The sequence below is a fragment of the Armigeres subalbatus genome, chromosome 3 (genome assembly GCF_024139115.2).
Source record: "Armigeres subalbatus isolate Guangzhou_Male chromosome 3, GZ_Asu_2, whole genome shotgun sequence".
NCBI lineage: Eukaryota > Metazoa > Arthropoda > Insecta > Diptera > Culicidae > Armigeres > Armigeres subalbatus.
The window spans coordinates 191088717-191105911 of record NC_085141.1 but is presented as its reverse complement, the minus strand read 5'-3'; the positions used below and the strand labels follow the sequence as shown (position 1 = coordinate 191105911).

The 17195-nt window shown below is 38.7% G+C and overlaps 2 protein-coding genes and 1 long non-coding RNA gene across 3 annotated transcripts; 2 read left to right on the top strand and 1 right to left on the bottom strand.

The window, feature by feature from the left end:
• Nucleotides 1–3696: 3696 nt before the first annotated feature.
• Nucleotides 3697–5724, bottom strand: LOC134223271 (uncharacterized). Its single transcript, XR_009982503.1, has 3 exons — nt 5568–5724; nt 5133–5507; nt 3697–4383 (listed from the first exon to the last, which is right to left on the bottom strand). It is a non-coding gene; the product is annotated as an uncharacterized LOC134223271 (long non-coding RNA).
• Nucleotides 5725–5948: 224 nt separating this feature from the next.
• Nucleotides 5949–8827, top strand: LOC134220299 (uncharacterized). Its single transcript, XM_062699312.1, has 5 exons — nt 5949–6684; nt 6756–6974; nt 7170–7388; nt 7656–7904; nt 7964–8827. Exons 1-5 carry the CDS (start codon nt 6027–6029, stop codon nt 8578–8580), a joined length of 1962 nt encoding a protein of 653 aa, XP_062555296.1. The 5' UTR covers nt 5949–6026; the 3' UTR covers nt 8581–8827.
• A 6834-nt stretch (nt 8828–15661) lies between these two features.
• Nucleotides 15662–16993, top strand: LOC134222197 (uncharacterized protein K02A2.6-like). Its single transcript, XM_062701341.1, has one exon. It carries the CDS (start codon nt 15662–15664, stop codon nt 16991–16993), a length of 1332 nt encoding a protein of 443 aa, XP_062557325.1.
• Nucleotides 16994–17195: the final 202 nt, after the last annotated feature.

The following is a 17195-nucleotide window of genomic DNA, read 5'->3' as shown; positions in this document are numbered from 1 at the left end:
GTGCACCAAATTTCCGGCAGCGACGATCCATATTCGCCGGTTTATGAAAAGCTGAGCCGCAAGCAGCTGATTTACGACGTCGTGCCTCTGGGACTGGCTTCGGTTCCGAAAACTCCAATCCGTGACAAATTGGCGGCCATGTACCCCGATGCAGTGTTCGTTTTTGGATTTGGAACCAACTTTGCAAGTAACGCAGGAACCGTATGAAGAAGATGCACGGTAACAAGATGTCCAATGGCGGACAGGCAGTGACGATGCAAGCAAGTAGCTTGGAGTTGTGATTTGACTCAGTCAATAAAAAATTCTCTCAATAAAATCATATTAGACTTCATTGAATTTTGATTTTAAGTCTCTTTTAATTCAAAAACAATAAATAGGGAATGTCATTAAAATTCCTCCAGGAGCTACTTCCTTAAGCAATTCCTCTAGGAATCGTTCCAGGAAATCTTCCAGCAGTTCCTCTAAAAACTCATTTGGGAATTTATTCAGGAGTTACTTTGGTAATTCCTCTAGGAGTTCCTTTAGGAATTCCCTAGGAATACATTTTAGAATATCTCCAGGAGTTCCTCTAGGAATTTATATAGATTTTTTTTTTAAAAGTGAAAATCTGGGAATTCTATGTGTTTCTCTTAAAAATCCCCCAGAAAATGCCTAGGTGGTTGCTTTGGGAATTGCGCCAGGAGTTATTCTGAAAATGTTTAAGATTCCGCCACAACTTTCTTTGGCAATTCCACCAGAAGTTCAACTACGAATTCGCAGGAATTCTTCTAGATTTTATTCCAAAAACTCATTCGGGAATTCTTCAAGGAGTTTCTCTAGAAATTTATTTGTGAAATTGTCCAGAAGTTCTTCTGGGAATTCCCCCAGGAGCTCCTCTAGAAATTTCTTCAGTAGTTCCTAGGAATTTCTCCACGACTTTCGCTGGGAAATCCACCAAAAACCTATTTCAGATTTCCTGGAAGTTCCTCTTGGAACTGCTCTAGGTATTTCTCTCTGCATTCCTTTGGCAGCTTCTCTAGGATTTGCATCAGGGAATTGGTTCAAGAGTTACTCTGGAAATTCTTCCAGGAATTCGTCAGAATCTGTGGGAAATTCTCCAGCAATTCTTCTGCAAAATCCTCCAGGAGTTACCCTGCGAATTTATACAGGAATACCAAATTTTTAAAACGACTTTCTGCTTTTGTAAACAAAGATGCAAACGACGATTTGACGAATCTGGGAGTTCCACTAAAATCTCCTTCGATAGTTACTCAGAAAATGTCTTCAAGAGTCCATCTGGGAATTACTCCAGGAGTTCCTCAAGAAATTCATCAAGAAAGTTGTTCTGGGAATTCCCCCAGGAATTCTTTTGAGAATACCTCATGGAATTCTTTTGGGAATTCCTCCAGCAGTTTCTCTAGGAGTTCATCCACGAGTTTTTCTTAGAAATCTCCCAGAAACTTATTTCAGAATCCTCCAAGAGTTCTTTTAAGAATTCCGCCAAGATCTCATTTCGGAATTCCACCTGGAGTTTCTCTGGAAATTCCACCAGAAACTCATCTGGGAGTTCCTTAATTACTTCCTCTAAAGCACTAAATAAAAACTAAATTAAAACGCAATTAAAACTAAAATAAAACTAAATTAAAAATAAATTAAAACTAAATCAAATGTAAATTAAAAGTAAATTAAAACAAAATCAAAACTAAACTAAAACTAAACTCAAACTGAATTAAAACTAAATAAAACTAAATTAAAACTAAATTAAAGCTTAATTAAAATTAAATTAAAACTAAATTAAAAGTTAACTGAAACTAAAATAAAACTAAATTAAAATAAAATAAAACTAAATTAAAACTAAATTGAAACCAAATTTCAACTAAATTTGAAGGAAATTAAAAGTAACTAAAACTGTACTCAAACTGAATTAAAACTAAATTAAAACTAAATGAAACTAAATTAAAAGCAAATTTAAAATAAAATAAAACTAAATTAAAACTAAATTGAAACCAAATTTAAACTAAATTCAAAGAAAATTAAAACAAAATTAAAACTAGGTAAATTAAAAGTAAATTAAAACTAAACTAAAAACTTAATTAAAACTAAATTAAAATTAAATTAAAACTAAATTAAAAGTAAATTAAAACTAAAATAATACTAAATTAAAAGTAAATTTAAAATAAAATAAAACTAAATTAAAACTAAATTGAAACCAAATTTAAACTAAATTTGAAGAAAATTAAAACTAGGTAAATTAAAAGCAAATTAAAAGTAAATTAAAACTAAACTAAAAACCTAATTAAAACTAAATTAAAACTAAATTAAAACTAAATAAAAACTAAACTAAAAGTAAATTAAAAGTGAATTAAAAGTAAATTAAAGCTAAATTTAAACTAAATTAAAACTAAATTAAAACTAAATTAAAACTAGATTGCAACTAAATTAAAACTAGCGCCATCGGGGGTGACAATGGGTGGGGGTGAGAATGGGTCATCGCTCTCACCGGCAGCCTGGAGGTCGTAGAGAAAAAACGTTCAAAAAGGTCTCTTATATTTAAATCTTCTTGCCCTAAGATACACTTAATCCATTCTACAAGCATTCTAAGTAGTTGAAACCGTGACCCATTCTCACCCCCGACGACGGTAAATTAAAACTAAATTAAAAGTAAATTAAAACTAAATTAAAAGTAAATTAAAAGTGAATTAAACGTAAATTAAAACTAAATTAAAACTTAATTAAAACTCAATTAAAACTCAATTAAAACTAAATTAAAGCTAAATTAAAATTAAATTAATAATTGATATAAATAACTTTAAAATAATACGAACAACTGTTTTGCACATGTGTAATTGAAATTGTGCCCATTTTGAGACGTGTGGAAAGACCTTTGTCCAACGACCTGAGATCCTCCGTATACAACAACAAAACTCCTGACTGAACCAAAACTATCCATCGTATCTTGGTTGTGTCCAACTTCCGGTATTTCTCCGGTATTTTTTGTCAGTCTGACCGCCCGTTGCCAGAATCGTGTTTTCTTGGAAATCCACCAGAAACTTATTTCAGAATCCCTCCAAGAGTTCCTTTAAGAATTCCGCCAAGATCTCATTTCGGAATTCCACCTGGAGTTTCTCTGGAAATTCCACCAGAAACTCATCAGGGAGTTGCTTAATTACTTCCTCTAAAACACTAAATAAAAACTAAATTAAAACGCAATTGAAACTAAAAAAAAATTAAATTAAATTAAATTAAAACTAAATTAAAAATAAATTAAAACTAAATCAAATGTAAATTAAAGTAAATAAAAACTAAATAAAAACTAAACTAAAACTAAACTCAAACTGTATTAAAACTAAATAAAACGAAATTAAAACTAAATTGAAAGTAAATTAAAACTAAAATAAAAGTAAATCAATACTAAATTAAAGCTTAATTAAAATTAAATTAAAACTAAATTAAAAGTTAACTAAAACTAAAATAAAACTAAATTAAAAGTAAATTAAAAATAAAATAAAACTAAATTAAAACTAAATTGAAACCAAATTTAAACTAAATTTTAAGTAAATTAAAATTAAATTAAAACTAGGTAAATTAAAAGCAAATTGAAAGTAAATTAAAACTAAATTAAAAGTAAATTAAAGCTAAATTTAAACATATTTAAATTAAAAACTAAAATAAAACTAAATTGCAACTAAATTTAAACTAAATTAAAACTAGCGCCATTGGGGGTGACAATGGATCGGGGGGTGAGAATGCTCTCACTAAACTAAACTGCACTAAATTGCAACTAAATTTAAACTAAATTTAAACTAGCGCCATCGGGGGTGACAATGGGTCGGGGGGTGAGAATGCTCTCACCGGCAGCCCGGAGGTCGTAGAGAAAAAACGTTCAAAAATGTCTCTTATATTTAAGTCTTCTTGCCCTAAGATACTTTCAATCCATTCTACAAGCATTCTAAGTAGTTGAAACCGTGACCCATTCTCACCCCCGACGACGGTAAATTAAAACTAAATTAAAAGTAAATTAAAACTAAATTAAAAGTAAATTAAAAGTGAATTAAACGTAAATTAAAACTTAATTAAAACTAAATTAAAACTCAATTAAAACTCAAATAAAACTAAATTAAAGCTAAATTAAAATAAAATTAAAATAAAATTAATAATTGATATAAATAACTTCAAAATAATACGAACAACTGTTTTGCACAATTGTAACTGAAATTGTGCCCATTTTGAGACGTGTGGAAAGACCTCTGTCCAACGACCTGAGATCCTCCGTATACAACATCAAAACTCCTGACTGAACCAAAACTATCCATCGTATCTTGGTTGTATCCAACTTCCGGTATTTTTTGTCAGTCTGACCGCCCGTTGCCAGAATCGTGTTTTCTTGAATCCAACCAGCGTAATCTAGAAAAAAAAGAAAACAATTCCAGTTTGAGAAATCATACCATATGATAAAAGCACACCAAAACTACTATTACCCAGGACAGAACTCACGGAGCATGCCAAGGAATAAATTATATGACTTCATTGAACAAATCCCAGAGAAATGTCTAAAGTAGTACATCCGAAAAGATTTTTTAGTGGAAATTTCAAAATTCCTAACTTTTCAGAAGAATTCCCGGATAAATACTTGCCAGAGTAATTTCGAGAATTCGTGAAAAAATTTTTGAAGGAAATGACTGGAATTTGCAGTATTGATACAACAATTTAGGATTTCCTTAAAGGAGATTTTTTGAAGGAATTCCCTACACTCCTGGAGCTATTTATAGAGAAATACCTTATGCGTCAATTAATCGACAAATTAATTAAATATAAAGGATTAACAGGAGTGTAGGCGATACATCAAATTTGATTAGTGTTACCTGTTAGGGGCTGTCCATATACCACGTGGACAGTTTAGGTGGGAGGGGAAGTATGTCGATTGTCCACGTCCATACAAATTTTTGAAAATTTATATGAGCAAATGTCCACGCTGGGGAGGGGGTATTCAAATCTGACCAAAACTGGTCCACGTGGTATATGGATTACCCCTTATCGCAAATCTGTCTCATCTGAATAGAAAACATATCAAAGATGGGACAGATATGCAATTACAGGCAGTGTCGATAAGATTACAATACCACCTTATTCACACAATTGAAGCTACCACTTACCGGACCGGATTTGAACTCTGTGTCCGCAGCGGTTTTATTCCCCTTCCTCAGCCAGCCGTAGTTTTTCCGCTTCGGTGCACTGCCGCTGTTCATCATCGTCGCTTCCGCTCCTGCTCTTCGGCAACGCATTGAAATCAAATGCGGTCCTCCATCCATCGCCGGCTTTTTTGATCCACAGCGACAGTTTTATTCCCCATCCTCAGCCAGCCGTAGTTTTTTTCTGCTTCGGTGCACTGCCGCTGTTCATCGTCGTTGCGCTCCTTCTCTTCGGCAACGCATTTCAATCAAATGTGGTTCTCCATCCATCGCCGGCTTCTGATGCACAGCGATTATTGTTGACCACTCCTGGAGAATCCACAAATTCAGATGCGCTACCTAATACAAAAGAAAATAAATTGAGTTTAAGGCTCAAATTGAATCAAAATTATGAATTACTTTTCATGATTACTGTCGCCATTCAGATACGAAACGTGTTTTCTTTGTGTTCTGACCTGTCACCGCTCTTTACCACAGCGCGAAAAAAAACGAAAGAAAACATAGCATTCTTTTTATGCTTCTTGAAGAGAGCATACCTAACATTATCTAACCAGAGCCTAACGCCTCACAAAAAGTGCTTCTGGGAAGGTTCGCAGATTTCCACCACTGCCCCCCACCCCTATTGCGTTACGTAATATTTGAACAGACCTTAAATTTCTTGAACGTTCAATTCGGCTGCGTACTCCACAGGCTGTCGGTATTCAGTCGTTGTCGGTATATCAAACCACCTCTTTTTGGTTTGTTTTTGCCGAAACCATCTGATGTTGACAGTTTCATTCGAGTACGGCTCGCTTCACAACACATTTTCAAAACACGTTTATCAGTAATGCTACGCGCATTACAGAAAAGAGTGCTAAAATGATCGCAAATACGTTCACAAAGTATACTAAATATACTTCGGAAGAGCTGGAATCGTACGTGGCCGATTCCAATGCATGTGTTCAAAAATTGGAATGGACAAACATTGTTTCTGTGCTACCGAAATACCTCGGTAATATCTGCGAAGGTGTGAGGGCATGCTTGACCCTGAAGATCGGCAAGTATGACCGGAAGGTGGACGGAATTATTCTGGCGTTCAAAAACACCAAGATACTCAGCCCTTTGTCTGCCATACGTCCCAATGGAGTCCGGGTTCACGTCAAGGTATCATCGCACTTCTACGTGTTTCGTCCCTTATGTGGTGCCACGATCGAAGGCACTATCAAGTATGTGTCGAAGAATTACCTCAGCGCGGTCGTCTATCGGGTCTTTAATGTTACTATCCGGGTGCGCAAGGAGAAACTGCAGGAGATGAAGCAGGGAAGGGTGATCAGTTTTTTAGTGAAATCCTTCGACATTAAGTGCGACCTACCATTTATTGAAGGAGAACTTATTTCTTCTATAACTGATGAGCCAGATGGGCAATTGGAGTACGCTGGAGAATGTGTGATAAAGAAGGAAAAATCAAAGACAATAAAATCGGAACCCTCGGATTCTGAAGATGAAGTCACAGAAAAGATGAAAGGAAATAGGATAGGCATGTTAAACGCTCAATATAATATATTATGCATCCTTATATATAATTCGGTTCTACTGGTATATTTTTAGCCAAACGAGAATCTAATTCAGTTCCACCTGAAAATTTGAACAATCCAATTCCTGCCGGCGAAGATTATGAGTCTGACACGGATATCAAATACTCAATGAAACATATTTTGAGTAATCTTGAAAAGGAATTGAGTGATGCCGCCGATTCTGCTTCGGAAAAGAATGCGTCAAAAAGTAAAATGCAAGCTAATTCGGTTGCACTGCACAAGAAGATGAAAGGTACGTTATCCCTCTTTATCTAATTAATAACTTAATGTTATCAAACATAAAAAAGCTGTCAAAAAAATTGTTTGAAATTATTTAATTTATCTTAAGATAAATTAAGACTAGAATATGTAAAAGCAAAATCTAGTTTGTTTAATTCAGCATATTAATAACTAGAGTTATAATGACATTTTTTTAAAAATATTTCAGTGAAAACAGAAAGTGTTGCTTCACATAAGAAAAAAAGTAAACTAAAATCTGTAACAAATCGAGGCGCCCTGTCCGATGATGAGATCAAGCATTCAATGAGAACTATTTTGAGCAATCTTGAAAAAGAACTTAGCGACGCTGCGGATTCTGCTTCAGAAAAAGTTGTAACAAACAGTCGAGTACAGCCTGACTCTGTCGAAGGAAGTGAAACGGTGAAACGTAAGTTTATATCAGAAACGATGAATACTGAAAAACGGCGGTATAATAATTCAGTTAGACACTGTCTTAATTTCCGAAGAAGAAACAAATCTTTTTATTTCACATAAGTTTGATTCGGGAATTGAGACATATTCTGAATGCTTTGAAAGTTATATAGCAAATAGAAGGAAAGCAGAGATCCAATCCAGAATATCAATGCAGTTCTCTGTTATTCTCCTAATGTCTCAACTAATGTTCAAAATTGTTCTAATGATTATTTTTCTACAGGGAAAAAAGATAACTCCGACAATAAAGGAAAGTTAAAAAAAGTTAAAGAGAATGGACATGCCTTGAAAACCAATACCAGAAAATCGACTGACAAAGACATGGATGATACTATAAATGCCATTCTGAATAACCTGGAAAAGGAAATGAGCGACGTCGCTGATTCGGATTATGGTTCGTCTAAACAATCGGAGTTCGAAGCAACAACGTCGTCTTCCGGCACTAATACGAGTCGCAGTACTAAGCATGAACGTAAGGTTATAATAATATAGAGGTTATACTTTTTATTAACATCTTTTATTTATTACCAGAGAAAAGCGACGTAACTATCGGCACTCCGAAGAAAGCGAATAAACGAAATCACGCCATACTTAATGGACACTCCTCTGCTCAGAATGATATGGAAAGCTCGATCCAGGCGCTTTTAAATGGCATGCAAAGGGAAATAAGTGACGTAGCGGATTCAGATCGTAATCTGTTCGTAACTAATAACTCAAAATCGAAAACGCCACGACCCACCAAACCGTCATCAGGTAAAAAGAAGAAAAAGAAGCTCGACATCGATTCTCTGGAGAAGCAACTTTTCTTGAAAATGGCAGCGGAATACGGCGAAAAGGAAACCAGCGAGCCTGCGGCAGCATCATCAGAAGTGCCGCACGAGAAGAAGAAAAAGAAGAAGAAGGCATCGGAAGCGGATGACTTCGAGTCTTCGATTATGTCTTCCATCCTCAAGTGTGCTGCCCTCGTCGGCGAGGACGAACCGAAGAGCAGTCCTGCTTCGTCTCCTTCGAAGAAAGCGACTCGTAAGTCGGTTAGATTCGACAACACAATCACCGAAGCTTCGTTCAATGCTTTTGACTCGTCGGACCTGTTGGAGATATCGCAGCTTCGATCACCTACATTGTCGTCTACGTTGAGGGGAAACTAGAAGATGGTAACATTTTCTATTGATGCAGTCATCGTTTATCAAAGCAGTGAAAATTATGTTAGCACATTTTAGATTAAATGGATCTGTTGAGATAGTAATAAAAAGTACAACCCCACGTTTTATTATTTCAAATGTACCGAAGAATAATATTGTGTCTTTGTCATATTTACAAATAAAGGTACAAGGTGCAATTTAATGTAAAATGTGTAATAGACAAATAAAAGCAAAATCCTTATGTTTGTCATTATATGATCGGAGGATGAAATGATTTATTTATTGGGACATTTCCATCTGACATGAAGCCTTTATGATTTTTTTTATCTTTTGATGAGGGAAAATTGTAACCGATGGTCCCAATTTTGTAACTTGTTGGCTCCTCCTCAAGCATTTTCATGTCTCGTCCCCCACGCCAGTAAGAACCTAAAGCCCAGTCCGTCCCTAATAATAATAGAAGGACAGCCTTACGTTGTCGGACTGGCTTGGAGGTTTGTTTGCGGTGAACTGTGGCACGATGGCGGTCGCAGAGGTGGTGGTTTATCGTTCGAGTGTCCGACCACGTCGGACTGTGTGGGGCAGCGGCCGAGAGAGCCCGATGATGGTCAGGGAACGGTGGTGACCTAAAGTTCGTCCAGCGAATTGTCGACTCTGCTTCCAATTTGGCACGATGACGGCTAGCGATCGATGGTGGTCTGTCTACGTAGGCCGGCGACGAGGCGCGATGGGTGACGGCGTGTCTACGTGTCGGAGGGTCTGGCCTGCTACACGAGTGGTGCGATGGCGTAAAAGTGCGATTTGGAGGTTTTCATTGTTGACATACCGAACATTTGCGGATGTAGTCTCGTACGTCACCACCCAAATTCGGCCAGTAATACTTTTTCTTCACCCGAGCGATAGTTTTGTCCGTTTCCAAGTGAAGTGCACGACGGTGCTCTTCTACGAGAATATTTGTCGCATTTCTTTCCGTGGCACAGTACTTTTGTTCGGGGCCGGTCAACTTTTGAGAATAGCATGCGACGGGTTGCTCCATACCATTTCGGTCTTGAGTCAAGACACCGGCTATGGCCGTGTCGCTGGCGTCGCAATGAACGCAGAATTGCTTACTGAAGTCTAGGTTGGCCAATATTGGAGCGCTTATCAGCAGCTCCTTAATTTTGACGAAGGAAACCTCCGCAGATTCGTTCCATCGGATAGACTTACGTTTATCCTTCAACAAATCAGTGAGTGGGCGAACTACCTCACTGAAGCTGGCAATGGATCTACGGTAGTAGTTGCACATACCGAGAAACCGCCTTAGAGCACGGATGCTGCTAGGACGCTCAATATTTATTATGGCCTCGACACGATCCGGGTTGGGTTTCAGACCTTTATTTGTCAAAATGTACCCCAAGTATGGGAGTTCTGGTACACAGAATTTGAACTTACTAATGTTGATAGACAAGTTGGCCCTATTCAGTCTAGCGGCAACTTCTTTGAGCAGAGCGACATGCTCTTCGAATGTTTCGCTGAGGACAATTATGTCGTCTAGGTATACAAAGACTTCAGGTTCTAGGTGGTTCTAGCTTACCCGCACCCAGAACTCGGTCCATAAGTCGAGACAGCGTAGCTGGACTATTGACCAGTCCGAAAGGCATGCGGGTGAACTGGAACAGTCCACGGCCTAGAACGGAAAACGCTGTAAATTTTTTTGACTTGTGGTGAAGGGGAATTTGTAAAAATGCTTTCGACAAATCAATAGTCGATATGTATTTGTTCGGTTCTAGTCTGCTCAGAATTCTATCGGCGTGGGGTAAAGGATAGGAATCCCGGACTGTTCGCTCGTTCAGTTTTCGAGCGTCTGGGCATAGGCGTACGGTTTCGTCGGGCTTGTCCATCGGGACCAACCTTAAGGCCCAGTTACTGTAGGAGCGTTCGATGATGCCTGCTTCAAGCATTTCGTCCAACTCCTTGTTTATTTGCTCCTAACGTTTAGGAGAAGTGGGAAAGGGATTAATACGGACCGGCGCCAATTGTTTGGCCTCTTCCGTTAATTCTATTCGGTGAGCAATCAACTGTGTTGTGTCTAATTGACCTTCAATTGCGACTTTGAACTGGCTTTTGACCAATTCCAGCTCTTGAAGTTGCTCATGTGTCAAGGAACTCTCTTCAGGGGTGATTTCTACTTCTTCACAGCTACCGATTGAATTGTCGGAACAATTCCAAGCGTCTTCCAGAAATCGATGCCTAATAAAAGACGTCTTCTTAACTCCGGCACTACCAAAGTGGCGATCAATTTGGTTTGTCCATTGAAGGTTATGGGGAGATTCACATAGCCGGTGACTTCGAGCTTTTGTCCACTAGCCGTAATTAAGTCAACATTAGCTGGGAATATATTCAGCTTGCTAGATTTTATTAGTTTCAGTGAACCGGTACCTAATATACTTCGGTGTGCACCGCTGTCGAGTAAGGCTACTATTGGAGCATCGAAAATGGAAACTTTAACGAAAGGACGATCATCATCAACCATATTGATGAACAGCTCTTCAAGATGTATCGGTTCTGGGGGGTCATAATCGGTAAGAGATACTCGGCAATAGCCGGTTTCATGAAGACTGACTTGTGAAGATTTGGAATAGGGATTTTGCGAATTTGTTCGACTAGCCTGCCCTCTCAGACAGTCTACCTGAAGTTTTTTGCACAATATGGGCAGTTTTTAGTTTCCACTTGGTGCAAACCACATCTCAGACAAAATTTATACCGGGGTTGATTTCAATCCATGTGGTTATGCGCCGGACCTCTGCAGTTAAAGTAGATTCCGTCTCTAGGAAGAACATACGTGTCGATCCACGAAGGTGCGTCTTCTTCTACGTTTGAAGGTCTAGGTTCCCTAGGTTTCGTTCTTTCTACTTTCGAATTCTTTTGACTCTCCCGCGACGGTTTTCTCTGAAAACGCTCCTCGTCGGAACATTCCTTCTGCGACCGATAAAAGTTACGCGATTTGTACATCTTGTTCGATTCTTCGACCGGAGTTATCGACTTTTTGTGTGATTCGCGACAGACTTCGTTCACCTGATTTTGAGCCCGCGGCGGGTGCTGATCCTGCGTGTTTGGAGCATATTTGTACTTTGTAGGTGTAGGATCGGTTATGATACGATCAACCAGTGGTGTTATAAAGAGTATTACACTAACACATATGTATGTCACAGGGGGAAATAAGAGAAATAAAGCTAGAGTTCAGTTGGTTACGAGTATACGACGAAGACGGTTGTTTCTTATTTCGCGTGGTGCACAATCCGACACTACATTTGGCGACGAGGAGGAAAGCGATTTTAGTTTAGTCGACCTCACGTGGTAACCATATTGTTTTAGCAAAAGTGAATTAATCGACGTTTCGTGGTGTGGAAAATCACAAGGTAAACCGGAAAGCCATGTTGAGTGAGCAAATGGATACAAAATGGCCGACGTTTATGGTGTGAAAATTGGTTTGCATGGGTAAAAATAATATGATGTGATATCCAATATGGATGTAAAGGCAATTAAAAGTGTTATACATGAAAGGCTGATAAGTGAAGAGAAATCAGAGAATCAAATCTAATCGTTGAAAATTGTGGATTGTTTCTGGTAAAGGGTAGTGAAATGGAGTTATTTGAATTAATATTGAAAACTGGTGGCAGGGGACGAGCAAAATATTGGACCGAAATTATGGACGGCCGTTGAGTTATTTTGGGATGCCTTCATGGCATCCTCAAGCTGTGAGCATGATGAAGAGCAGAAACGGTAGCAGGTGTATTTGTAAACGTGCTTCAATCTTTATGCATAGCTACTGTCTGTGTTGCGAATGTGCGTTTGAAGGTTGGCTCCGCAAATGGTGCGAGTATGGTTTAGTTCAAATCGCAACTGTGTGCGTCGCGCAGCAAAAATATATCGTAACGACCGCACTGGAAAAAAATGCAAGGGTATGTATTCAGCTTACGGAATCCCAACGGTTTAATACAAGTTATATACTGTAACTGTTTGAGAAAATTATATTGCACTGCGTGCATTGAAAAGGAGACAGCAAATAATGTGCAAATTGATTCTCAACTGTGCTCCTTGGAAAAAAATGCAACTGTGTGCAATAGAAAAGTAATGGACAGTAAATCTGTGTGCGTAGCTAATATGATTTTGCAACTGTGTGCATTGAGGAAAAAGAAAATGCAACCGTGTGCGATGATGATGATAGTGCAATTGGGTGCATTAGCTAAATAATGGATGACAAATATGTGTGAGAACGGCTTTGCAACTGTGTGGCTTGGTGATATTGTGTGCGATGGTGATATTGCAACTGTGTGCACTGGCAAAGTAATGGGATAGTAACCGCAACTGTGTGAATTGGAGCGTTAGAACGATAAACCAGTTATACTCTGTTATACTATGTGTATAGATGTGGAATGCCGGTTTTGTTGAAGGACAGCAAAAAAAAAATGCAGGTATGTACTTGATTTTTGTCTCGAGAAGATGACTCCAAAGGACCAAAACACAGAATAGGTTTCTATGGTTGATGAGTAAGAGTAGTTATAGAGATGTGTGCTAAAGACACTATAACCAAAGACGGGAAATGTTCCAATTGGAATTCCAAATTTACTGTCAGTGCTATTCCAATCGAGCAGAAGACCTGTCATTCCAAAAAATCACGCAGAACATTTGGTAAGGGCTAATTTAACTTCCACAAATAAACATGTTTAAATTATTGTTGTAATATTTTTGGATCAATGTAGCCTAATAAACCCCTACAAATGGTAGAAAATGACTCTCAACTTGTTTATATTGTATTTACTATCTGATTTGCGTGGGTATAAGCGTTACTAATCATTTTTTTTGAAATTAGGAAAATCACTTACACCAATTTGAAAACTTTATGCAATATGAGCAGTGTTGCGCATTCAGGGTTGCCTGTCGAATTATTTTCTCAGGGATCAGATTTCGCGTCTTTGTATATAGTGTCTTTAATGTGTGCGTGTTCGGGAGAGAAATATGACAAATATAATACAATATATTTAGAAATGAGTTATTTAAGGAGAGCTTTGCGAGCTTCTCGATATGGCAGAATCTCATATTCTATAGCTACAATATACTGAAAGAACTTTTAAAATACTTAAATCAAATATTCAAAATACATGTTTATACTCCAGACAACAAACTGATTTGATTCTCTGTTGTTGGTTTAAATCAATTTTTAGGTATTTTTACCCATCGCCAATTTTTAACTTTTTGATATACATATTAAATCGGGTAATTGGGTTATTTGTATCACTAGGATGGATTCGTTTCGTCGTATCAAACCATTTGAGTTGGTGGCGGAAAGATCACGATTGCCCACAGAGTGGCAAAAGTGGAAAAGAGAGTTGGAACGCTACTTTGATGCTAGTAATGTGACGTCTCAATGGGAAAAGCGGTCGAAACTCTTGCATTTAGCAGGACCGGATATTCAGGAAATCTTTGATCATCTTCCAGGGGTTGACGATATTCCCCATGTGGTTGCAGACCCTCCCTATTACGACGTGGCCATCCAAAAGCTTGACGAACATTTTGAGCCTATGAGACGTCGTAACTATGAGCGACATTTGTTCCGACAAATTTGCCAGAAATCGGATGAGCGATTCGCAGATTTTGTTTTAAGGTTACGAATACAAGCAAAACGCTGCGAGTTCGACCGATATGACGTAAGAGAAGTTGAGGAAAGAATCGTTGAACAAATTGTTGAGTGTGGTGTGGAATTGTAAAGCAAAAGATATGTCCTCAAGTCCCATCTCCAATCCGAGGTTTCGTTGATTTGACTTATTTGCAGGCGTTTCTTCAAGGCTCTGTTTGCAGTCGTTAAGCAGAATGGAGACATCAGATTATGCGTTGATATGCGAAGAGCGAATCAAGCAGTAATTCGAGAGACACATCCGCTTCCGGTGATGGAAGAGATGTTGGCCAGCGTAAGCGGAGCGGTAAAATTTTCAAAGCTTGACGTTAAGGATGCATACCATCAGTTAGAGCTCTCGGAGAATTCCAGGGTAATTACAACGTTCCTGACCAAATACGGACTATTCAGGTAAGATGTCCGCAACATCGTATAACTGATAGAAATATGAATAAACAGAAAGTTCAAGAAACATTTATATTTTCTTTAATTCTTAGATACAAACGTTTAATGTTTGGGGTTAGTTGCGCCCCCGAATTGTTTCAAAAGGTCATGGAGTCTATTGTTGCGGGACTGGACGGCGTTATTGTCTACTTAGATGACGTAATGGTTTCGGGGCGTACACAAGAAGAACATGACAGTAGATTGAAGGCTCTGTTAGTCCGTTTAGAAGAGTTCAATGTTCTGTTAAATAAGGATAAATGTCAGTTTAACGTGTCCTGCTTAGAGTTTTTAGGGCATAATCTTTCAGTTGACGGAGTCAGGCCTGTAGAAAGTCGAATATTAGCAGTAAAGCAATTTAGAGAACCTGCAGACGCAGCAGAACTAAGAAGTTTCCTTGGTCTAGTCACATATGTTGGTCGATTTATCCCCCATCTGGCTTCGAAGACGGATCCGTTAAGAATGTTGTTACGGAAGGGAGTCATGTTTGAGTGGACTTCGACACAACAAAATGCATTTGATTCTATAAAAGAGGCTGTTACACACATTGATAATCTAGGATTTTTTGATCCAAAGGATCCCACGATCCTAGTCGCAGATGCAAGCCCATTTGGTTTAGGAGCGGTGTTAATACAGGAAGGTGCAACAACAGGACGAAGAGTTATCGCATATGCAAGCAAAGCTCTCACCGATCTCGAAAGGAAATATTTCCACACAGAAAAGGAGGCTTTAGCTTTGGTTTGGGCGGTGGATCGGTTCAGTATGTATTTACAAGAAATAAGGTTTAAACTAGTTACAGATTGTAAACCGTTACAATTTTTATTCAGCCCTCGCTCTAAACCATGTGCTAGAATTGAGCGGTGGGTACTACGTTTACAGTCCTACACTTATGATGTCGTATATGAGCCAGGAGTAACAAATATCGCGGATGCAATCTCAAGATTATCTAGATCATCTCCGAAAGCTTTCGATGAAAATGATGATGTTTCAGTTAGGATGCTAATGGAGATGACCGTACCTACATCGATAACTGTAGACGAAGTTTCCCAAGAAACCACGAAAGATCTGATTATTAATGATGCATTCAAAGCTCTAGAGGATCAAGATTGGACAGGACCAGCAAAAATCTTCAAGCCGTACAGCTTGGAGCTGTGTAGAGTATCAGACATTTTGATGCGGGGTGAGCGAAAAGTAATACCGCAAGCGCTACAAAGCAGGATCCTAGAGTTGGCTCACGAGGGACACCCAGGTATCGTCGTTATGAAGAGACGTTTACGACAAAAGGTATGGTGGCCTGGGATGGATAGAGATGCAGAGAAGTTTGCTAAAAGGTGCAGAGAATGTATTCTAGTTTCAGCGCAAGACCCTCCAGAGCCATTAACGCGAACAACTATGCCGGATAAACCATGGGCGCACATCGCAGCTGATTTCATGGGACCATTGCCATCAGGCCATAATCTACTAGTACTAGTTGATTATTTCAGCCGATTTATCGAAGTTATCGTGATGAAGGACCTAACAGCAAAACTGACGATTCAGGCATTCCATGAAACGTTTTGCAGGTATGGCATCCCGGAAACATTGCGGACGGATAATGGGCCACAATTCGTAAGTGAAGCGCTGAACCGATTCTGCAAAGAGCATGGCATTCAACTGCTGAGAACTACACCATATTGGCCGCAGGCTAATGGAGAGGTCGAAAGAGCAAACAGAGCCTTGAAGAAACGCCTGCAAATAAGTCAAATCAACGAAACCTCGGATTGGAGATGGGACTTGAGGACATATCTTTTGCTTTACAATTCCACACCACACTCAACAACAGGAGTTGCCCCGTCGGCTTTAATGTTTGGACGCGTGTTGCGGGATAAGCTACCATCTCTCTCAGCAGTTAATAAAGGGGCCATTGAGGAGATTCAAGACAGAGATCGACAACAGAAGCTGGTGGGAGCTGAATATGCTGATAATCGGCGCCATTCTCAACCAAATGCGATAAAAGTTGGCGATGTGGTAGTGGCTCGTAGAATGCTAAGGGAGAATAAGTTGTCGAGCAATTTCCACCCAGACGAATTAGAAGTAGTTGAAAGAGTTGGATCGGATGCAACGTTGAAATCATCGCACTCAGGGAAGATATTTCATCGAAACGTTACTCACCTGAAAAGGATTACCCCAAGGACGGATGAACAAAATGTGGATAGTGGATGTACCACAAATGAGTCGGCAACACAAGAAGAAGCTCCTGAACCAAGTAAGATTAATCGACCAAAACGGGATTATCGTACGCCGAACTATTTGAAAGAATATCAGTTAGGGTTAGTACAGGACCATTAAGAAGGAATGGAGGTGTAGGATACGATCAACCAGTGGTGTTATAAAGAGTATTACACTAACACATATGTATGTCACAGGAGGAAATAAGAGAAATAAAGCTAGAGTTCAGTTGGTTACGAGTATACGACGAAGACGGTTGTTTCTTATTTCGCGTGGTGCACAATCCGACATTACAGTAGGTAGCATCTAACTGTCTCCTAAA

Coding starts and splice junctions, on each gene's coding strand:
- LOC134220299 (XM_062699312.1), top strand. CDS start 6,027: ATGATCGCAAATACGTTCACAAAGTATACTAAATATACTTCGGAAGAG. Junction 6,685..6,755: donor GATGAAAGGAAATAGGATAG/GCATGTTAAACG, acceptor GTATATTTTTAG/CCAAACGAGAATCTAATTCA. Junction 7,905..7,963: donor TCGCAGTACTAAGCATGAAC/GTAAGGTTATAA, acceptor ATTTATTACCAG/AGAAAAGCGACGTAACTATC.
- LOC134222197 (XM_062701341.1), top strand. CDS start 15,662: ATGCTAATGGAGATGACCGTACCTACATCGATAACTGTAGACGAAGTT.